The sequence below is a fragment of the Perognathus longimembris genome, chromosome 17, assembly GCF_023159225.1.
Source record: "Perognathus longimembris pacificus isolate PPM17 chromosome 17, ASM2315922v1, whole genome shotgun sequence".
Lineage (NCBI taxonomy): Eukaryota > Metazoa > Chordata > Mammalia > Rodentia > Heteromyidae > Perognathus > Perognathus longimembris.
In genome coordinates this window covers 43,559,509-43,584,190 of record NC_063177.1, presented here as the reverse complement: position 1 = coordinate 43,584,190, position 24,682 = coordinate 43,559,509, and the positions used below count along the sequence as shown (strand labels likewise).

General features: G+C 39.6%; 1 protein-coding gene across 5 annotated transcripts in view; it reads right to left on the bottom strand.

Annotated features, from left to right (window-relative positions):
• The window catches only part of Tlk2 (tousled like kinase 2), a 99,931-nt gene that overhangs the window by 52,560 nt on the left and 22,689 nt on the right, over positions 1 to 24,682 (bottom strand). For 4 of the 5 annotated variants that reach the window (XM_048367148.1, XM_048367149.1, XM_048367150.1 and 1 more), the window contains exons 3-7: positions 20,560 to 20,631; positions 18,574 to 18,643; positions 17,636 to 17,679; positions 16,829 to 16,924; positions 7,228 to 7,395 (exon numbers count right to left, since the gene is read on the bottom strand). In XM_048367148.1, the coding sequence (XP_048223105.1) occupies positions 7,228 to 7,395; positions 16,829 to 16,924; positions 17,636 to 17,679; positions 18,574 to 18,643; positions 20,560 to 20,631 (450 nt within the window). The remainder of the gene's footprint in view (positions 1 to 7,227; positions 7,396 to 16,828; positions 16,925 to 17,635; positions 17,680 to 18,573; positions 18,644 to 20,559; positions 20,632 to 24,682) is intronic. The other variant, XM_048367152.1, reaches the window with a different exon arrangement.

Below are 24,682 nucleotides of genomic sequence, written 5' to 3'. Positions count from 1 at the left end.
ATATATATGCTTAAGACACCACCACTAAAGGCTGTGTTGGTTATCATTTAGTTTTGGATTAATTATGCTATCTCTGAACAATGGGCCTGAATCTAGGTCTAGCTTACAAAACATTATTGTTTCATCATGGGTTCCTAAAATAAACTCAAGTCTCCATTTTCTCTCTACAACAGAAACAGCATTCAACTCAGGCTGCTCTGGGTTATTAGACAGATAGAAAAAGTGGAGCATCCAAAACAAGTCCTGGTCATGGTAAAACATAGCCAATGTATTTTCTTTCCTTTCTCTCTGTTCTCCAGTGATGCTGGATGGACTGACTGCATTAAAAAAAAAAAAAAAGAGGTGCATCTGTGGCTATTGTGGCTCTATTCAAGAGCTAGTAAGTACTTGTGATGGCAGTTATGCTAAATTAATTTAATACTTGGCTTCAAAGCTATGTCGTCTATGTCATAAAGAGCTACTATTAGTCTCAAGCTCTCAGCAATAGTTTTATTCTACTCGGTTATAACAAGACTTATTTCTTAAGTGCAATCAGCTCTAAAGCCCTGGTATACATAGCTCTTTATTCAATACCCTCTCATCTATAGATAGACTCTTGGAACAAACTCTCTTCTCCTAAGGAAGAGAGAAGAGGAGGGAGAGGAATAATGAAGGGGAGAAGGAAGAATAGGGAAGGAAGGGAGAAAGGGAGGGAGGGAGAGGAAGATGGAGAGAGGAGAGAAGAGCCATGAGATCAAAGACTAAAATATTCTGAAATTTGGAATCTGCACAATGAAGGTAGCTGCTCCAGAGTCCATAGAGCTGTAATGGATTTTATGAAAATAAGCAATAAATATTGTTAAATCATGGGAGAAAAAAAAGAAATCAACACCTGTAATCCTAGCTACTCAGGAGGCTGAAACCTGAGGACTGCAGTTCAACACTAGCCCAAGCAGGAAAGTCAGTAAGACTCTTATCTCTAATAAACTATCAAAAAGCTGGAAGTAGAGCTGTGGCTCAAGTAGTAGAAGGCTAGCCTTGAGCAGGGGGGAAAAAAAGGCTCAGGGACAGCACCAGGGCCATAAGTTCAAATCCCAGGACCATACAAAAAAAAATAAATGAACAAAACTAGACACTGACTTTCCAGTGAAACTATGTGAGCACACCCTAAGAAGCAGGAGAAGATGAAAGTTCAATTTACATTGTAAAACAAGCTACAAAGTAGGATGCTAATTTGGGTATCTAAGGAAATGTCAGGTTTTTAAGAGAAAAATGCCATGAAATTATTTGGATGAGGCCAAGAATTCTGAGGTGTATTTTTGAATCATACTTCAGTATAAATAAAAGCAAACTACAAATTCTTCTTTTCAAAAATCAAGCTTTAGGTCCGGTGCCAGTGGTTCAACCTGTAATCCTAGCTATTCTGGAGGCTGAGATCTGAGGCTCTTGGTCCAAAGCCATCCCAGGCAGGAAAGTCCATTAACTACCAAAAAAGCTGGAAGTAGCGCTGCAGTTCAAGTGGTACAGTGCTAGCCTTGAGCAAAAGAAGCTCAGTGACAGGACCCAGGCCCAGAGTTAAAGCCTCAAGATCAGCACCAAAAATAAATAAATAATAAATAAATCAAGTTTTCAGGGACAGGGATTATAGCTCAGTGATAGGGCACTTGTTCAGTATACACAGAGCTTTCAGTTGAATCCCTGGTAGGTAAAAGGAGGATGGGGGGGGAAATCACACTTTTAAGAAGACCTATATAATTTTAAAAGCTACAGCTCTCTGGGGCTGGGAATATGGCCTAGTGGCAAGAGTGCTTGCCTCATATACATGAGGCCCTGGGTTCAATTCTCCAGCACCACATATACAGAAAATGGCCAAAAGTGGCGCTGTGGCTCAAGTGGCAGAGTGCTAGCCTTGAGCAAAAAGAAGCCAGGGACAGTGCTCAGGCCCTGAGTCCAAGCCCCAGGACTAGCAAAAAAAAAAAGCTACAGCTCTCAAGGAAATAATAGGCTTGGTACTTTTTTCAAAAATCCAGTAGGTTTTGATAAGAAGTGTTTTATTTAATGAAAACTAATTCAGTTTCTTCTCACTGAGTTCAATAAAATCATTTGGCTTTATAATATCCAACAATAAAACAATCATAACATTGTAAATATTCATTTTCAAGTCTTGGAATAATTTACAAAGCAAAAAAGACTCAGTTATAGCTAAAATAACAAATGTCACTCACAATGTAACAACTGAAAACTGAAGGCAAGAAGACTGAATCTTATGAATATATTAAATTTATCTTTCATAATGAACAGACAATTAAAGTTAATTAAATAGGAGATGGTATTTGAAGTTAAAATGGTAATCACTAGAAAATCTAAAATATAAATTGTGGTTGTGTCTCTGAAGGTCCAAAGGAGGAAATTTCAGTCTCCATTTTTTAAAATGTCTTGTAAGTCAAGAACATGTACTACTTTTACAACTTAGAAATTATATGCTTAAAGTTAAAAACAAACTTTCTATGCTAAAACATAAAATGATGTAATAAATTTAAATTTTTAAAAGATCAAACCTGTTTTGCTTTGTGTTTTTTTTTTTCCAGTCCTGGGCCTTGGACTCAGGGCCTGAGCACTGTCCCTGGCTTCTTTTTGCTCAAGGCTAGCACTCTGCCACTTGAGTCACAGCACCACTTCTGGCCATTTTCTGTATATGTGGTGCTGGGGAATCGAACCCAGGGCTTCATGTATATGAGGCAAGCGCTCTTGCCACTAGGCTATATCCCCAGCCCCTCAAACCTATTTTGAAGGAATGAATCAAATAGTTGAACAGAATGGGCTGTGGTGATTCATACCTATAATCCTAGCTACTCAAGAGGCTGAGAGTTAAAGATCAAAGTTCAAAGCCAGGGGAGTGGTATAAGAAAAGACCTGAGACTTTTATCTCCAATCAGAAGTGGAATTATGTCTCAAACTGGTGGAATATTAAGCTCAGAGACAGTGCCCAGGGCCCTGAGTTCAGCCCCAAGACAGTCAGAAGAAGAAGGGGGGGAAAAAAAGCTGAACAGGATTTGAACTCAGGGCATCAAGCTTGGTAAAAACATACTATCACTTTGAGCCATGCCCAAGCCTAACCTGCTTTTTTATCCATACAAATTTACAGATCTTTCATTGTTAGTGCATATTTGTCAGTTATATTGCTAGATTCTATCATTCAAATGTATTGTAATTTATTTAACCAAACCCTCTATGAAGAATCCGTGTGTGTGTGTGTGTGTGTGTGTGTGTGTGTGTGTGTGTGTGTGTGTGTGTGTGTTGTCTCTGCACAGCAATCTTGAGGCTTGATTCAGGGACTGGGCACTGTTCCTGAGTTTCTTTTGCTGGCTTTTTGCTGGTTAGTTAGAGATAAGAGTCTCAAGGACTTTCCTGCCTCCGCTGGCTTTGTACTGTTATCCTCAGATCTCAGCCTCCTGAGTAGGTAGAATTACAAGTTTGAGCCACTAGCACCCGGTTGCCTTTGTTAATTCATGCAACATATAACTGTACTGAGTTCCTACAGGAGCAAATTCCATGGGTCACTGAAGATACAGAATTGAACAAAGTTCTTGAGCTGACAAGCTTGTATTCCAGTGGGGGAAGTTAGACAAAGTACAAAGAAACAGGCCATCTTGATTAACTAAAGAAGGAAAAACAAAGTAGGGTCTAAGAGCTAGATAATGGGTAGGAGAGGGGTTGCTACATTATAAAGTGTACTCAGGGTGGGGCCTCTCTACTAAAGAATTGGGGCATGCTGATATCTAGAAGAATGTTAAGGCAACATTAAATATAAAAGCCCTGAAGTGAAAACATGGCTGATAGTATTTGAAGAAAGAAGGCAGCCAGTGTGAATGGAACAGGACAAGAAAGGGAGGTAGTAGTAATATGACATGGGAGCAGAGGGGGTAAACTATGTAGAGCCATTTTAAGGATTTTTAAACAGGAGAGAGACAAGACAGAACTTACCATTACAATATGATCACTGTTTTGTTGAGAAAAAAATTAAAAGGAAACAAAGGTAGATACAAAACTAATTAGGAAGCCAACATCTCAGCAGAAGACAATGGGTTAGATTAGAAGGACAGTTGTGGAGAGAATTAAAAAGTAGTATAATTTGAGGTATATACAGAGACAAAGACAACTCCACAGTTTTTAGCCTAGAAGAATTCACAGTTACTGAGAAATAGAAGGCTGTAGGAGAAACTCATTCTAAGCTTAGAGACAGAAAAGAGAGTTGTGGACACTTTAAATCTAATTGCTTGTTGATAACTGGAAGCAACAGACAATACAGGCCTGGAATTCAAGGCAGGAACCTTAACTACAGAAATAAATGTGGCAGTCCACAGAATAATGGTGATAGGTTTTAATAAACAAAGAACTTGGTAAGATTAAGCAGAAAATGAAGAAAGATAAAGGAATCTGAAGACTGAGCCCTAAGACACTCTAATGTTTACAGATTAAAAACAGGAAAGATTAAAAGTCAAGCAAAAAGTGTGAGTTAGGAGACGGGAAAGACCAACAAAGGCTAATAATTCATGTTGGAACGAGCTGAGAATTGTTTGTTGGATTTAACAATGTGGAAATTACATCATTTGGAATATTGGTAGGGAATACTGCTTCCAAATTTTTACAATTACAAATAATAGAATCTGGACTAAATATATGCAAATTTAACCTGAAAATACATTACTAGTTTGTCCAAATGGCTACACTACTAGTTTCTAGTCTATACAAAACTGCCTATGTCTCTAAATCTATCAACTACACTGAGAATTACTGAATTGTTGGTCAATTAAATTGGTATAAAATCTTACCTTGTTTTATTCTGTATTCATGTATACAAACTGAGTTGAACTTTTTTATTCACATTATTAGTTGCTTGACTTTTTTTTAAAGCTGCTTTACTGCTTGTTTTCCAGGAAATTGCTTATTATTGGAGTGGGGAGGTTATTTTGAACTGAGAACCTCCTACACTCTTAAAAATTACTTATTTATTTTTATAGTACTAGGGTTGGAAATTATCCCTTGGTCTGTTGGAAATTACATATTTAGTCTACTGCTGTATATTAAAGTTAATAACCCTCTTAATTTTTTTCTTTCATCATATTAGTAATGGCTGGAATTGCTAAGAAGAAAAAAAGCTGTATCAAAGCATTTAGATCTTTGGCTTTGTACCCTTTACACATTTAATCTTCATACATAAACAATGTTACTCTTCTCTGCCCTAAGAGAAAAGTCTTACTAGAGTACCCACAACTCCTCTGAGAGCCTGAGTATTCTAGATGACAGGACTGAGTGCATGATCCTTCATGGACACACCCACTCCACCCCACAGACCCAAGTCGTCTTGTAAGGAAGGTTTACATAGAGGACAGTTTGGTAATCAGAATCCTGTGTGCTTCCAAGCCCTGGAGGCTCACGCTTATAATCCTAGCTACTCAAGAGGCTGAGATCTGAGATCTGAGGATCACTGTTCAAAACAGTCCTGGCAGGAAAGTCCATGAGACTCTTATCTCCAATTAACCACCAGAAAACCAGAAGTGACATTTTGGCTCAAAGTAGTAGAACACTAAGCTAGAGCAAAAGAGCTCAGGGACAGCACCCAGGCTAAGTTCAAGCCCAAGTTTAAGCCTCACGACTGACAAAAAATAAAAATAAAAATCCTGTGTTTAGGGGCTGGGAACATGGCCTAGTGCTTGCCTTGCATACATGAAGCCCTGGGTTCGATTCCTCAGCACCATATATATAGAAAAAGCCAGAAGTGGCGCTGTGGCTCAAGTGGCAGAGTGCTAGCCTTGAGCAAAAAGAAGCCAGGGACAGTGCTCAGGCCCTGAGTCCAAGCCCCAGGACTGGCCAAAAAAAAAAAAAAAAATCCTGTGTTTAACTATATGCCCATGGCACTGGGTAAATGTGTGGGAAAAACAAAGACACCACTGAAGTGAAAAAGTCATCATTTTTAAGGCAAAAGCAAACAAGTCTTATCCAGCATTTTACCTAGGAAAGTGAGATCGGAGACAGAGAATAATAAACACATATTTGCTTATAGGAAACTATTGTTTTCTTGCATAGTTGTTCCACACTACCCTCTTGCCCTCCACAGTGTCATCGTGACCCATTCTCCCGTTTCTAATTCACATGTGCTAGAAACATTTCTACATTTACACAGGAAGCTCTCCCATTCCTTGAATTACTAAACAATTTTGTAGTTCTTTTGTCAAAAGTCATATCTGTTTTTCAAGGCAAAGCTACAATAGCTGTAAAAAAAAAAAATCCCAACAATACACAATGATTTCCTTCCCAGCTAATTATATTCTTACTTCCTTTCCTCAAGAAATCCCATTTTTACTTTTCTAAATGAAGAATAATCCACAGAGCAAAGAGGAAATTTGACTTATAACTGGAAAAAATGAATAAGAGGAAAAAAATTGAACTAGTGATGACATTAGCTTTGAAACACAGCACTGAAAATGAAGACTGGGGCAATAGGGCGTTCTCCTATAGCACTGCGGACAAAAACAGACACAGAAACCAAGGAAAATAACTTTATTCATATTGAATTGTAATTTGTCAAATTAAAATGGAGCTAAGCCTTTATAATACTGAATACTTGGTTCTTTAAAAAGGGAGAAGAAAGAGGAAAACAGCCAAATGGTCCTGAAAAAAGTAACTATTAAATATTTCAAAGGAGTGAGAAGGCAAGTAAGTGGATGGCCCACAAATCACACAGGAGAAAAGACCTCTGCAGAACCTACACGTTACACAATACCAACCTGAACACTAGCTGATGGATGTGAAAGATAAAGTTTGGAGGTTTTATTTTTAATTACACAAACATTTTTCTTGTAATGGAATTTAATCTGTACTTTCTTTTCTTCTTTGTCAACCTAAACTTATTAATTCTTTCTCCATTGCAAGCTCAGTTTGGACAAAACAGTCTCTCCTCAGAGCTTCAAGTGATTGAAAGACCTTTTAGAGGTGACATAGAATAAAAATTATAATCTCTATTAAAATAACTAATACAGGGGCTGGGAATAGCCCTGGGTTCGATTCCCTAGCACCACATATATAGAAAACGGCCAGAAGTGGCACTGTGGCTCAAGTGGCAGAGTGCTAGCCTTGAGCAAAAAGGAGTTCAAGCCCCAGGACTGGCAATAAATAAATAAATAAAGCAAGCAACTTCATCAAGAAGCTTCAGGAAACATTTGGATAAAAACATAGTATTACACTTACGGAGACAAAAGTAAAGCAGAGGCCAGCTCCCCTTTGTGCTAGCTGCTCCGTGTCCAGCCGAGGTTTTGCTAGCATCACTGACATGAGCGTTGGCAGGGCAGACTGCTCCTCCGAGGCCTCCTTTGCAGCATTGCCGTCTAAGCCATAGAGGGGCTGCTCTACTCGCCGCTGGAAAACATTAAAGGAATATCTTTCATGAGATAATAATACTACCAAAATATGGAACCATACAGCTACAGACTGTAAGACGTATGATCTACAAAAAGCCTATAGAGAGAGAATGCACCAATACTGTCACTCATTTATGTCACTATAAACCTGAGGAAATAATTCAACTCCATGTAATGACATTCTAATGATATTCTATCATAGAACTCTGAATTTACAGATTACTTGGTAGAGCTCAAGAATCCACTTCATAATACTCTCTCCCAGACAAGATAGCTTATTCAATCCTGCAAATAAAGAATTAGGACAACTGATGGTCTATGCTTTTATACATAGACCTTATATTACTTGCAATTAGAATCTCAATATACCAAATCTTTTGTATAAAAAACTACAATAAATGCAAACAAAACAAGCACAGTTTATTAAAAGAATAAATATAATTATGAAGTTTCTTTCAGAAATGTAAGGATAGTTAAAACATAAGCAAAATCACCAATCTAATTCAATTAAGTAGGTACCTTTTTGGCCAATTTTTAAAAACTCTTCAGTTTAATACTTCGAAGTATTTTTTCAAAAATATCAATTTTGCCAGGGACTGAAATCCTAGCTAGGTAGGAGGTAAAGATAGGAAGGATTCAAGCTTGAGGCTAGCCTGGGAAAAAAGTTCACAAGACTTCATCTCAACCAATAAAAAGTAAAAAAGAAAAACCAAGTTAAAAAAAAAAAAAAAGCAGCTGAGTACAGTGGTATGCCCATGACGATCCAAATACAGGAAGCAAAATCAGAAAAATCGTGATTCAGGTCAGCCTGCACAAAGAGTGAGACCCTCAAAAAATAATCAAAGGGCTAGGACTGTGGCTCAATGGAAAAGTGCTTGCCTAGCATGCATGAAGCCCTGGGTTCGATTCCTCAGCACCACATAAACAGAAAAAGCTAGAAGTGGGGCTGTGCTCAAGCAGTAGAGTGCTAGCCTTGAGCATAAGCCAGGGACAGTGCTCAGTCCCTGAGTCCAAGCCCCAGGACTGGCAAAATAATAATAATAACAATAATCATCATCATCAAAGTAAAAAAGACTAGAGCATGATTCTAGAACGGTTGCTTAACAAGCATAAAGTCCTGAGCTTAGCCCCTACCTCCACCAAATTAAAAAAGAAAGAATTAAAAGAAGAAATTAAAGCTAGGAATCAAACAGTTAATACATTTGGTTTTCTTTTTGTTACTGTTTACTATTGTTTTGAGATAAGGTTTAGCTTCCTGGTACAGACTGGCCTTAAACTAAAAAATCTCCTGCCTCAGTCTCCTAAATTCTGTGATTACAAGTGTGTGACATCATACCTGGCCACATTATTACAGAAGTTTTAGCCAGGGTGATAAGGGTAGAAATATGAGGAAGGGGAGGGGAACACAAGGCCCTGAGTTCTAATCTTTATTATTGCCACCAGGGGAGCAGAGGGGAGGAGACAAGATGAAATCTCTCAGACTTTTTCTGCCCAGACTAGCCTTGAACCAAAATCCTCCTAGTCTTGGCCTCTCAACACAGCCCCCAGCTTTGGGTTGAAAAGGAATCTCTAGAACTTTTCTTCCAGGTTGGCCTCAAACTTAAGATTCTTTCATTTGCTTCTGAAGTAGCTAGAGAATAAGCATGAGTTACTGGCACATGGTTGTGAGGCCTTTCAAGCATTAACATTAAAAACATAAACCAAAATGGTAACTCATCTGTATAACATCTAAAGAATAACAATAAAATTATATTTAAATATATATGTGTAAGCTGGGCATGCCTGTAATCCTAGCTACTCAGGAGGCTGAGATCGCTGTTCAAAGCCAGCCCAGGCAGTGAAGTCAGTGAGACTCTTGGCTCCAATTAACCACCAGAGAACCAGAAGTGGTGCTGTGGCACAAGTGGTAGAGCCTAGGCCCAGAGTTCAAGCCCCATGACTGACAAAAAAATAAATGTGTGTATATATATATATACGTGTGTGTGTGTGTGTGTGTGTGTGTGTGTGTGTACACACCCCAGCTGGGGATATAGCACTTACCTAACATGTACAAGGTCATAATTTAGAGCTCTAGCAATGCCAAACATATGTGTATGTATTTGTAAACCATAAGAACATGTATAAATAACAAAAGGCCATAAAGTAATAAAGGAAAAACTGATCACTTTGACTTCTTTAAATATTTTTACTTCTGGGGCTGGAAACAGGCCTGGTGGCAAGAGCGCTTGCCTCCTACACATGAAGCTCTTGGTTCGATTCCCCAGCACCACAAAAATGGAAAACGGCCAGAAGGGGTGCTGTGGCTCAGGCAGCAGAGTGCTTAGCCTAGAGTGGGAAGAAGCCAGGGACGGTACTCAGGGCCTGAGTCCAAGGCCCAGGACTGGCCAAAAAAAAATTTTTTTTACTTCTGAATGGAAAATTCAATAGAAAGTTATGGGAACACAAACAAGTAAATTATTGACACAAAGAGTTAGTAATCTTAATAGAGTGCTCCTATCCAACACTAGCATAAACAAACATTCCAACAGGAAAAGATGCAAAAAATATGCACTAAAAGAGAAATTGAAAAAGCCATCCAATATATGAAAAGATGCTTAGCAACACTAGTGAAGACATGAAAAGGTAAAACAAAATATTTTTCTCACTAGTTAAAGATTATAAAAATACACTTATATGCATATACACACCAACTGACTAAAAGGATGGTATACTTGGGGGAGGAGCTCAAAGGTGTAACTCCTTTGAACAAAACCATTTAACACAATGAATACCATAGAAGCTGGAACATGGGGAAAAGAGGAGGCAACAAGACCAGAGGTTATACCAATAGAGGGGGGGTTATACCAATGGAAGTAAGAAGGGAGAACAAATGCAGTCATTATCTTCAATAGATATTGTATAAAAACTGAACTACATAATCTGAAGGTAGGGATGGGATGGGGAAAGACAGAGAGAAGGATGGAAGCAGTGATAATGATCAAGATGCACATGTATTCAAAATCTGACTTTAGAAGTACAAATTTTGTACAAATACTTAAATATTTTTAAAAGATTATAAAGAAAAATACTATGTAAGGAGAGAAATATATTCAAGGCTATTCAGTCCACTACAGGACTATAAACAAATATTTCTAGGATACTGACTAAATAATTCAGTGGAGGAACTAGAGGTGTGGCTCAAGTGGCAGAGCAACAGCCCAGAGCAAAAAAAACTAAAGGAAAAGTGTGAAGTACTGAGTTCAAGACCTAATACTGGCACATAGAATGTTTTTAAAAATCCCTCCCTCCTGAACCAGGTGACACAGTAGCTTACACCTATAATCCAAGCTACTCAGGAGACTGGGATCTGAGGACCAAGGTCCAGAGCCAGCATGGGCAGAAAAATCCATGAGACTCACATCTCTGATTATGCAGCAAAAAGCCGGAATTCACACGTACCACTCAAATGACAGGGTTAGTCACAAGCAAAAAAGCCAAGCAAGAACATAAAGTCCTAAGTTCACGCCCCAGTACCAGCACACACACACACAAACTAATATTAAATTGAAATAACAAAACCTATTATAAAATGAACATACATGTTTGTATATCAAGAAAAGGTTCACATAACCATTTGCCCACTATATTCCACAGTGACAGTTCTTTAGGAGGGAACTTTGCATTTCAACCATTGTCAAACTTTTTCTTTTGTGTAACTAGGGATTCAGCTCAGGACCTTGAACTCACCAGGCAGATGCTCTACCACTTGAGCAGTACCTCTATCACTCAAACTGTTATAATCTGCATTTAATTAGAAAAAAAGAAGACTTCTACAATCAGAGAAAGAAATATACATCTCTTAGTAGCTGATAGAACACATTCAAATACCAAACGATAAAAAATGAATTTATTTAATCTAACTCTACTTCTTTCTTTTAGCACTGGAAATCAAGTATACTAAGTATGGGCTCTTGCCACCGAACCATACCCATACCCTAGCCAAAGTTACTGAAGATTTATTATTAAGAGCACAAATTAAGAGCATCAAATTACGAGTACAAGTCAACCATTTATGTTAAATGTGTTCATACCATACATGGATGACTCAACTAAATAAAAGAAAGAAAGAAAGCAAACGGCCAGGCAAGGCACCAGTGGCTCACACCTGTAATCCTTGCTACTCAAGAGGCTGAGATCTGAGGGTTGTGGTGTGAAGCCAACCTGGGCAGGAAAGTCTGCCAGATTCTTATCTCCAATTAACCAGCAAAAAGGCAAAAATGGAAGTAGTGGCTCAAGTGGTAGAGCACTAGCCTTGAACAAAAAGAAGCTTAGTGCCCAGGCCCAGTACAATTTAATTTCTTTTCTTTTCTTTTTCCTTCCTCCCTTCCTTCTTTCCTTCCTTCCTTCCTTCCTTCCTTCCTTCCTTCCTTTTCTTTCTTTTCTTTCTTTCTTGTTGGTGGTAGAGTTTGAACTCTGGGCCTAGGCACTGACCCTGCGCTCTTTTGCTCAAGACTAGCACTCTACCACTTGAGCCACAGCACCACTTCCAGTTTTCTGGTGGTTTACTGGAGATAAGAATCTCATAGACTTTCCTGTCTGGGCTGGCTTTGAAAGGCTATCCTCAGATCTCACCCTCCTGAGTAGCTAGGATTATAGGCGGGAGAGCCACTGGCACCTGGCAATTTTCTTCTTTGTAAAGCAAATGAATGACACAAAAACTAGCACAGAGAGAGTCAAACTGAGAGAACTGGTGAAGTACATACAAGTTAAAAGTATGCTGAGGACTGGGAATGTGGCTTAGTGGTAGAGTGCTTGCCTAGCATGCATGAAGCCCTGGGTTCAATTCCTCAGTTCCACATAAACAGAAAAAGCCAGTTGTGGTGCTGTGGCTCAAGTGGTAGAGTGCTAGCCTTGAGCAAAAGAAGCTCAGGACAGAGTCTAGGCCCTGAGTTCAAGCCCCAGGACCGGAAAAAAATAATTAGAATAAATTATTAGATGAAAATACAATTATACCACACATAAATGACAATGGATGATTTATAATAAGGACAATGGGGGGGCTGGGAATATGGCCTAGTGGCAAGAGTGCTTGCCTCATATACATGAAGCCCTGGGTTCGATACCCCAGCACCACATATATAGAAAATGGCCAGAAGTGGCGCTGTGGCTCAAGTGGCAGAGTGCTAGCTAGCCTTGAGCAAAAAGAAGCCAGGGACAGTGCTCAGGCCCTGAGTCCAAGGCCCAGGACTGGCAAAAAAAAAGGAAAGAAAGAACTAATTATAGGGCTGGGGATATAGCCTAGTGGCAAGAGTGCCTGCCTCGGATACACGAGGCCCTAGGTTCGATTCCCCAGCACCACATATACAGAAAACGGCCAGAAGCGGCGCTGTGGCTCAAGTGGCAGAGTGCTAGCCTTGAGCAGGAAGAAGCCAGGGACAGTGCTCAGGCCCTGAGTCCAAGGCCCAGAACTGGCCAAAAAAAAAAAAAAAGAACTAATTATACTGTAGACTACAAGTGTATTCTTCTGTTAGTTATAAATATGAATCAAGAAAAAATTTAAGTGTAAAAATTAGCATGTGTTTTTGTAAGGGGGAAGGGAGAAATTAAGAACTAAAGAGACAATAACAAGGTATAAGAATACCATTTTAGAAAGGTTGGCCAGGGATGAACTAGCTATGGTCATTTTTGCACAACAACCTGCTGAAGAGTTTGCCAATTCTGGAAAACAAAGTTTCTGGAATAAGGAATAGGGCAACAAAGGCCTTGAAGCAGAAGAGTGCTTCACAGTACTGAAGAAGACCGTGTGTTGCCGCCACACACAACATGGACAATAGACAGAGAAGCGGAACCCAGGTGAGACGGGCTACCAGGTCACACGGGGGCTTCAGTATAGGAAGCCCCTGCACAACTGCAAGCAAAGGAGAGGCAAGGTAAACCATAACTTTCTTATCTCTCAGACTAGGACACTGAAACAATATCAGAAATGGCAAAAACAAGAGTCTATGGTGGAAGCTAGAAAATAATGCAGAGATCTTAAAGAATAAAAGTGGTTGGATTCCAATATATTTTAAGGGGAAAAAAATGTAAGTTTCTGATGGATTATATACTTTGCAGTTTAAGTCATGACCTAAAAAGCAGATCAAACTGTCACCAACCAAGACAGCCTAGACAATAGGAAAAGTAGTCTGAAGTTATTTTACATGAGGTAATGCAGAGCCCCTTTTCCAACATGTTAAAATATAAATTGTGCATTGAATACAAGTGGCAATCTCAAGAAGGAAAGCGAGATATACTCACCAGGGGGACCAGAACCTAAGTGAAGGGCAAACAAGTTCACTCATTCACAAAAGCAGATATGGATATTATGCAAAAGACAGCTAGCCATATTAGCTACCTCAGGAAATACCCACCTCAGCACTACTGACATTTTAAATGAGTAGCTGTTTGTTACTAGAGGGCTGCTCTGACTGTGCATGGGATGTTTACCAGCATCACAGTCTCTGCCCAGCACTGACGCAGGCAGCATGGTGGGTGCACAGAATGTGGAAGTCCCTTCTGCATAGTTCTATTTTTTCAATAAAGTAAAATAGCAAAGCTAGTAACGCAATTACAAGAGGTACTATGGAGTTTTATAGATAGATAATAAAAATAATTATGTCAACTGACACATCACAGATGTCCCACTACTTTAAAAAAAAAAAAAAGAGAGAGAATTTTAAGAAAAGAGACAAGCACTTTTGGCGCATGCCTATAAGCACAGCTACTCTCGGGAGGCTGAGATCGGAAGATTGAGGTTCAAAGCCAGCCATGGCAGGAAAGTCCATGACACTCCTATCTGTAATCAACCATTAAAAGAGCCAGAAGTGGAACTGTGATTCAAGTGGTAAAATGCTAGTCTTAGGCAAAAAAGCTCAGGGATAGTGCCCAGGCCCTGAGTTCAAGAATCAGGACCAATACAATAAAAAGAAGGAAACAACATTGAGACATTCTACAAAACATATCTGTGCCAAATATTCTGCAACCTCATATAATATTTTCTAACTTTAATTGGCTTACATCCTAAGGAAACAGGCAACAGAGACAACAGACAAGTCTCCTCAACCATTACCTAACAAACCTCAATCTATGCAAGCAGATATACACATTTAACATGATTAAAATATGGCAGTGATGAAAAAATGTCAAGTTTCATAAATTTAACTTATATTTTTGTAAGTACTTCAACAATTACCCTCATCCTAATACAAACATACTTCTATAAAGGAGTAGAGGAGAATGAAGTATATCTTAAATGCTTTAACAATATAAAAGCTTAAGTCACTCAGGAAAAGCGAAGTATTATCCAGTGTGCTAAGAAGGCAAAGGAAAACAATTTTCCTAAACAAACAGGGATCCAAGATGACAACTGCCAACAGTAGCAACTCTGATCCTTAAGATTCCAATAAAGGCACTATCCATGGCATTATGGACAGAGTATTGGAGTTTTTATTACTATCTACCAATTATCTAAAGGGACTAAAGCAAATTAACCGAACTCCGACATTAGCTAGTTCAGTAATTACCAATCTCAGAACTACTGACATCTCAATCAGATAATTCTTCTTTGTAGAACAACTGTCCTAACTTTGTAGGATATGTACCATCACTCCAGCCATTGCCCAGTAGATGTCATGACATCTATCCTTCCATTCCCTAGCTTTAAGAACCAAAATAACTCCAAATATCGTTACTGTCTCTGGCTGAAAACCACTAATGGCTCTCTAATGATTTTAAGAATTTGTGGTCTCATTGAAAAGCTGAAAAGAGCCAGTCCCAAATGTGTATGGTATTAGCTTTTCTGCTTTCTTTTTTTTTGCCAGTCCTGGGCCTTGGACTCAGGGCCTAAGCACTGTCCCTGGCTTCTTTTTGCTCAAGGCTAGCACTTTGCCACTTGAGCCACAGTGCCACTTCTGGCCATTTTCTATATACATGGTGCTGGGAAATCGAACCCAGGGCTTCATGTATACAAGGCAAGCGCTCTTGCCACTAAGCCATATTCCCAGCCCAGCTTTTCTGCTTTCTATGTAAGCTCTAGAGGCAACTTGAATACCACGTGGTGACCAAATTGTAAAAAGGAAGAAAAAGAATTTAGTTACAAAAACATGTATGTTTGACAAGAATTAAAACCTACTGTTGCTGAGCACTGGTGGCTCAAACCTGTAATTCCAGCTACTCAAGAGGCTGAGATTTGAGGATCACATTAAAGCCAGACTAAACAGGAAAATCTGTGAGATTCTTATCTCCAATAAATTACAAAAAAGCCAGAAGTGAAGCTATGGCTCAAGTGGTAGAGTACTAGCCTTGCGCAAAAGAAGCTCGGGGACAGCAAAAGGCGCTGAGTTCAAACCCCAGGATTCACACACACATACACAACTATGGTTAGCTGAATGCTGGATCATGCCAGTAATCCTAACTACTCAGGAGATTGGTATCTGAGGATCAAGGTTCAAAGTCAACCAAGACAGGAAAGCCCAAGAGATTCTTATCTCCAATTAACCACCAGAAAACCAGAAGTAGAGCTGAGTGAAGTAGTAGCAGAATGTTAGCCTTGAGCAAAATCGGACAGAGCCCACATCCTAAGCTCCAGCCCAAAGATCAGCATCAAACAACAACAAAACAACCCTACAGTTTAGTGCCCCACTCTGTAATCTTATCTACTCAAGAGGCTAAGATCTAAGGATCTCAGTTCAGCCAGCAGCAGGAAAGTAAAAGAGACACTTATCTCCAATTAACCAACAACAATAATAACAAAAAAGTAAATCCATGGCTCAAGTGGTAGAGTGTTAGCCTTGAGCAAATAAACGCAGCCAGGCCCTGAATTCAAGCCTCAGGACCAGTGTGTGTGTACGGAGGGAGGACGGGCCACTAAAAAAGTATTGTTTGTAATTCTAACTACTCAAGAAGCTAAGATCTGATCTTGGTTTGAAGCCAGCCAGGGCAAGAAAAGTCCTTGAGACTCCCATTAATCATCAACCTCCCCTACCCTGCCCCTCACCCCCCCCAAAAAAGCCATAAGTGGAGCTGTGGCTCAAGTGGTAGAAAGCTAACCTTGAGCACAAAAGCTCAGGGACAGTACCCAGGCCCTTGAGTTCAAGCCCTAGGACAGACACAAACCAACCAACCAACCAACAAAAGAATTATTGTTTGGTCTGGAATCACTTCCTTGACTGACTACTAAGCTAAATAATCTTAGAGGCAATTTATATACTGAGTGAATATGGTTAGCTCTTTTCTAAAGTGAATTTAGTGATACAGATTTGAATTGAAGTAAGTGAATCACTTATTCCTAGGGAGTTTTTTTTTCCCTCATGCCTCATTCCCCATGGGTAACTAATGGAAGAGAAACTGCTTGAGTGTTCCTGAGCTTCTGGTCTCCTATAACAGGTGTCATATTTCTCCAGGTGAATGCTTACCGGTAAGGGATTGGATAAGGAATGTTGCGGTGAGGATCGTGCAACTGGTGGAACACTTCTGCCAGGGCTGGTTCCTGGCCCGCTTCCCCCAGCAAACTGGCCAACAGGGAAAAATGGATATGAATAATTCAAAACAGTACTATGCTTCAGATAAGGAGAGTAAAAGATTAAACACAAACAGGTCTTAATTACACATGGCCCTTTTAAGTCATATATCTTATTCTTGAAAGAAAATCTCATGTAAGTGAAATTCTGCTCTTTTCAATGAGATTTTAAAGAATGAGCTACAGAAATACACCAAGATATATAGAAAACATGAGTGGAAAGCTGAAAATGCACATGGTTTTGAAAGGCAGAAGAATGTTTTCTCTGTTTGCTTCAAAATACACATAGCAGAAATGCAGTGGTCCAGTGGTGTTAGTTGTTTTTAGTAACACTAAGAATGGGTCACTGAGCTCTCACACATTCCTCTGGACTAAGGGAAGAGGACAAAAGAAGAGAAGTCATTCCACCTTAATCTCTGAAAGACACAAACCCTCATCTGGCCAAGGGGGAGAAAAAAAAAAAAACCTCATGTGAACTCTTGTATCATCACAAACAAAACACATAATAACCACTATTTTAAATTTAGCAAGTTAGCAGCAGTTTCCTCTTATCAAGAGATGGGGCAGCATTAGGCGATAAAGATGGGAAGAAAAAGGGGACAATTATAGTAAGACAAAATATTGCAACCTAATGTATCGAATGAATACAGACATAGGTTTTTAAAGATTCACTGTAGGTTTTCCCCCACAAAATATAACTTACCTCAAAGTAATCACTAATTTTATGTCCCCTAGGAGTGCCTTTCCCTGAAAACAAAACCAAAGTGAGTACAGTTTTTCCAATGCACATGTAAAATATCACAACCAAAATGCATTATAACTGCACACATTGCTGTAATGCAAGTGTTGGCTTTACTGTTGTAACAAACGAGCTGAAAATAATCTTTCTTTTATAAACATACTAACATATACTAACCATACATGCCAAAGAGAAAAAACAAAACTCATCTATAATCTCCATTCAAAACTTACGAGTTGATTCTGTTTCACATGAAGAACACATGACTTTATCACTATGGGAGAATTTTCCTTCCAAGATGTGAGATTAATGAAAAACTACCAGGCTTTCTATTTCTTACAACAGAAGTAATAAGGGCCAAACTATTCTTTGAGTACATATTTGGCATTATAACTGTCATCTTTATAGATTTATTCCAATGGACCCCAATCCTGAAGTAAATAATTGCCATGGAATACCAGCAATGTGCATTTTTTAAATGTTGGCTACTAACAAATCACTGATCTAATCTAAGACATGGTTAAAACTTCATTGTATCCTGTTTTGTACACAACTCACTTGGTCTGAAGAAAAACTTACGATAGAAAAGTAGCTTGAAACACAATGGAGGAAGGGGGTTAGAGGTTTGTATTCATTGGCAGAGCACCAAGCAATGAGCAAAAGTGTCAGATTTTGAGTCCCCCCAGTCTTAGACAAAAAAAAGAGGAAAAACAGCCTCCAAAGAACTGACATTATTTTGTGTGGTATATATTGGAGGCAAGCCTATTATGAAATAGCCTGATATTGCCTAAAGATACAAAAACTTTATTAGGAATCCTTGTATACAAGCTAATAACTTATTGTGAATTAGAAAAATTTAAATACATAAAGATTCAGTATTTTCAATTGGTATGAAATACTACCTTGGCTAGTTTCATATGGTTCAGCTTTTCTTTTCCGATTTCGTTGGTCATTCTGCTTTTTCTCAGGAGTCTGTTAAATATCACATATGTTACAATTAGTATTTTGCTAAACTTTTCACATTACAAAAAATAGAGGATATACAAAATAACAAATATATAAGAGATAACCCTGGCAAAAACACCTCCTGAATTGGTGTCTTACTCTGAGGACAAAGAAAAAAATACATTTTTGGCAAGCTGCTTAACATATTACACTTCTGATTTACTGATATATAAGTTAAATTTTCCATATATGTTAAATAAGTGTGATGGTGCATGCCTATAATGCCAACACTTGGGAGGCTGAGGCAGGAGGATCACAAGTTTGAGGTGTGAGCTCTAAAACCACAAAAACATTTTTAAAAGCACAAATGTAGCATGTCTAGTTTACTCTCAGACAACGTTAAGTGCTTAACCCAGCTGGGAGCTGATGGCTCATACCTAAAATCCTAGCTACTTAGGAGGCTGGTGAGATCTAGATCTAATGAGATCTGAGAATCACAGTGGCAGAAAAATTCCTGAGATTCTTATCTCCAATTAACCAGCAAAAAGCTGAAAGTAGAGATGTGATTCAAGTAGCACATGGCAGCCTTGAGTGAAAAAGCTAAGAATAAGAGTTCAAGCCCCATTACCAGCACAAAATATAAACAAAGTAAAAAACTAGTATTTAAACCAATACTCTTTTTCCAAAAATGGAATATGTGCCAAACAAATGAAATTCCAAGTCTTATATAAAAGCTGATCGCAGCAGACTTACTTACATCTATATCCATGCAGTTAGAGTAGTCTAATACTTTAAATTTGAGCAGAAAAAATTAAAAACAAGTAAGCAAGGTATAGTGGTCCATATCATAATTCCAGTTACTTGAGAGGGAGAGAGGCCATGATGGGAAAAAAACCTAAGACTATCTAAAAAAAAGTGTAAAGTAAAAGGACTGGGAGTATGGCTCAAGTGGTAGGGCATAGCACTGTGATGCCCTAAGTCCAAACTCCAATACCACTCTCCTCAAAACAAACAAACAAACAAACAAACAAGAAACCTCTATTACTAAAGTCAGCCAGTGACCCACTCTGTTGAAGTTCTGACAAATGAAACATAATTCAACCAGTCATGGGAGGCTCACCTTTGAGATGTTTCATGTTTACAAACACCAGGAAGTTCTTTATCTAGGCGCTGGTGGGCTCATGCCTATAATCCTAGCTACTCGGGAGGCTGAGCTCTCAGGATCATGGCTCAAGTCCAGAGCACAGACTGGGAAAAGATCTTTACTGGCCATACAACGGACAAAAGCCTCACATCTAAAATATATGCGGAACTAAAAAAACTATATTTCTCCATGAGACTCTTTAACTCCAATTAACCAACAAAAAGCCAGAAGTGAACTGGTGGCTCAAATGGTAGAGTGCTAGCTAGCCTTGAGCACAAAAGCTCCAGAACAATGAACAAGCCAAGTTCAAGAAAATAAAATACCAAACTTAATTCAGCTACACCTGCAGCTCTTGGAGCCTTACTGATGGTACCTATGCCCTACCCCAAAAAAGACATAAAAAAATTATTCTTTAAAAACATGTTAGAGGCTGGGAATATGGCCTAGTGGCAAGAGTGCTTGCCTCGTATACATGAGGCCCTGGGTTCGATTCCCCAGCACCACATATACAGAAAACAGCCAGAAGTGGCGCTGTGGCTCAAGTGGCAGAGTGCTAGCCTTGAGCAAAAAGAAGCCAGGGACAGTGCTCAGGCCCTGAGTCCAAGGCCCAGGACTGGCCAAAAATAAATAAATAAATAAATAAAAATAAAAATAAATAAAAACATGATAAAAGCCCATTAATACCACATCAAAGATACACAAATACAAACAGCACACAATTCACATGGAGTCAAAAGGGTATGCTATCTTTTTACCCAGACTAGAAGTGTAGAAGTCTTGACGGAGTATAGTTTCTTACCTCTACTTCTTTATCACTCAAGGACCCCACACTGCACAAGCTCTGGTTGGAAGACTCACTATTGAGTGGCCCCTGAAAAAAAAAATTCAAAAAACAAAAGAAATTTTAATTTAAGATGACTACAAAACTGAAGAAGCCTGCTGATTCTGATGTCTAAGTTAGGTAAGAGAAGCCAGGAAGTAGCAACAATACCTCTTCATCAACATGACAGTAACTTGAACTATGCCCTCCAAAGGAAAATTCTCTACCTACTACTAATTTCACCTGCTTTACAAACTATTCATGTACAGGTTTTCTCTGACGAAGTATTTTCACATGTTCTGAAGTCATTCTTAAAGGAAAATAAGCATGGAAATCAATTCTCCCTGCCTTATGTATCATAAAAGCAGTACCTAGAAGCTGTGATGCTCAGGAGTATCTTAAGAGTTCTTTATGAGAGAGTTAGGAACCACAATAAAGGAAGTGATTCTAAGTCATGCTTACAGAAGCATGAAAGCAAGCTGGAAAAAAAAAGTTACATTCCAGCACTTGGGAGGCTAAAAGCAGAAGGATCATAAGTTTGAGGCCAGTCTAACCCATATAGACGGGCTCTGTCCCCTCAGAAAAACCAAAGAACAAAAAAGTTACATGAGGGCTGGGAATATGGCCTAGTGGCAAGAGTGCTTGCCTCATATGCATGAAGCCCTGGGTTCAATTCCCCAGCACCACATATATAGAAAATGGCCAGTGGCACTGTGGCTCAAATGGCAGAATGCTAGCCTTGAGCAAAAAGAAGCCAGGGACAGTGCTCAGGCCCTTAGTCCAAAGCACAGGACTGGCCAAAAAAAAAAAAAAAAGTTACATGAGACTGACTGTACAGTAACACAAGCTTCAGGTACTGGTCCTCAATGGAACTGGTGGAATTATATAAAAAGCAAGCATTCAAAACTCCTGGAAGCTGGGCATTGGTGGCTCATACTTGTAATCCTAGCTACTCAGGAGGCTGAGATATGATGATTGCAGTTCAAAGCCAGCCTAAGCAAGAAAGTCAGTGAGACTCTTAACTCCAATTAACCAGCAAAAAAAAAAAAAAAGAACCTGGAAATGGGGACAGCACCCAGGGCCAAAATTTAAGCCCCAGGAATAGGAACAAAACAAACACCACTGGAAGTGGTCCTAAAAGAAAACAGTGAAACAACTATTCAATAAAATCTATGAAAATTCATTCATAAAAGGGAAATGCCTGTGGTACTCAAACCAAGATTTAGCTGGCTCAAGGTTGTTCTGGTCAACAACCCAGGGCTCCCTTCCCCCCAGAGCCACGTATTCAGCATTCCTGACTCCAGGCCTTGCTGCTGAGGCTGCCTCAGACAAGTGCTATCAAAAGCAAGGGCCTTCCTTTTTCTGGCAAACCCTTACTGTGGAACAGAGGCTCTACCATAGGCATGGCACAGCAAACACAACAAATCAACAGCTCTTCATTCCTCCAAAGGCAGTGGTTCCACCATAGGAAAGAAACCAAGAGGACTTCACTCACAAAAATAGCTTGTCACTATCCCAGGCCTTCAAAACATTAACTAGCATTTTGAGCCTAAGGGAAGAAACAAGAACACAGTATCCAAAGGACTTGACTTCATTTTCAAGTATGAACAAATTTAAGTGTATAATTAAAAGCTGGGTACTGGTGGGTCGCACCTATAATCCTAGTACTCAGGAAGCTGAGATCTGAGGATCGCAGTTCCAAGCCAGCCCAGGTGAACCAAACAACAACAACAACAAAATACTTTTTTGGAGGGGAGATGGGGTTAGTCATGAGGCTTGAACTCTGTCTGGACACTGTCTCTGAGCTCCTCAGCTCAAGGCTAGCACTCTTACCTGTTGAGCCACAGTACCACTTCTGGTTTTCTGGTGGCTAATTCGAGATAAGAGTCACATGGGCGTTCCTGCCCCAGCTGGCTTTGAACCATGATCCTCAGATCTCAGCCTCCTGAGTAGCTAGGATTACAGGCCTGAGCCACTGGCACCAAGCTAAAAAGAATATTCTTAAGAATCGTTGGCTGAGCACTGGTGGCTCAGGCCTACAATTCTAGCTACTCAGGTGGCTGAGATCTGGGGATCACAGTTCAAAGCCAGCTTAGGCAGGAAAGTTTGTGAGACTCTAATCTCCAATTAGCCACCAGAAAATCAAAAGTAGTAGCTGCTAGCTTTGAGCAAAAAGAGTTTAAAGACAGTACCTACACCCAAGTTCATAACCAACAACAACAGAAAAAGAATAGTGGCAGCAGAGATGCAGGTGTAACATAGTAAAAGAATATGTGTATACATGAGACTCTCTGGGATCTATCTGTGCATTCCCCCCTTCAAAAAAGAAAAGATTGTGATAAAAGGAAAGTTAATGAAGCTAGACTAGACTCGAAACCTTCTAAACAGTAAACCAGTTAGTTTATAACTGAGAACCAGGGCACAAGGGAGGAATCCTCCTAGGGTCAGAACCAATAACTAACCAAAAAAATGTGCAGAAGCCCTTCAGAGATGCTACATTTGATTAAATTAGATTATAATGGAATTTTCCCAGGATATTGATGGGTGGGGGGGAGGGACGGGGGAAGAACAACTAGATGTTAGTGGTATTTAACAGGTGGATATGGTACAGAAATAGAGTCCCATCCATACTATAATCATCCCAGGATGAATATTGGCACACAGAAAGGTGTACCTCTCTCAGGATCAGAGGGTCAATACTAAGAGGCAGGGATGAGGCAGAACACGTCCTTAAAATAACTCAGCTAGGTGCTCCCCTCCCTCCCCCGCCACTTGTCCACTTCCACACCCACTTCTACCAGCCCCAAAGCAAATGTAACAGTAACAAGCACAGGAACTAGGGGAAAATTCAGTTCCCAGAGTTGTTACATGAGAGTTTGAGATCTAGTCAGTGGCTCAATCCTTGCTGCTAATAATCAAGTAATCAACCAATCAATAAATGAAAAATAAATTCTTAAAAGATCAGGTATGGTGGCATAGCCTGTATTCTTAGCACTTGGGAGGCTGACACAGGCAATTTAAGAGTTGCAGACAATGGTGGCTCAGGCCTGTAATCCTAGCTACTCAGGAGGCTAAGATCTGAGGATGAAGGTTTAAAGCCAGCTCAGGTACAAAAGTCTATAAGACTCCATCTCTAATAAACCAACAATATGCTGTTATTTAATGCCAGCTCTAAGCAAAAAACAAAACTAAGCAAGAGCAGGAGGCCTTGAGTTCAAGCTCTAGTACTGGGACACACACACACACACACACACACACACACACAGAGTAAAATAAAAACTACCTGATTATAAGAGATACATAAACACTGCATATGCTAGGCACACAAGTAAGCTAAAAGCAGGAGAAAAGCTTGGCATCTCTGCCTCCATTTTGTATCTGTCTTAAGTCATTCTCTCTGCAGTGACTTTAGAATTGGGGAAATGACAGGACTTGTGACTGTCAATAACATTTTTATGAGTCTAAAACTACCCCTAGAGAACAGAGTTTCCTTAGAACAGACCACCCATCAGCCAACAAAGACTTGTTTTCCCTAACCAGTAATGACAGAGCTAACTTCTCCAGAATTCTTTACAAAAGTGAGGACTGTACCAATGATCAACTTTGACCACCACTGTTTAATAGTTATATATGCCACCCCCCCCCCACACACACACCTCTAGTTCAAGCATGGTGGAAAAACTCAAACCAAAACCTGTATTCCAAACTGCTTAAGAAGTCATACACACATTTCCAAAGATAACTATTTCAAAAGGAGAGAGAGCAAGTAGAGGACAAAGGTTAAGCCTCTCCTGAATGCTAGAGGGAGGATAGTGTGCCTGCCTGGCTAGCCTCCCACGCCAAACGGAAGGAAACAAACGAGGTAGAGTTTTACCTAGACTGGGAATGTGTCTTAGTGGCAGAGTGTGTGCCTAGCATACATGAAGTCCTAGATTCGATTCCTCAGTACCACATACACAGAAAAGGGCAGAAGTGGTGTTGTGGCTCAAGGGGTAGAGTGCTAGCCTTGAGCAAAAGAAGCTCTGGGACTGTGTCCAGGCCCTGGGTTCAAACCCCAGGATTGGCAAAAAAAAAAAAAAAAGTATCCATAGTGGTGTATTAT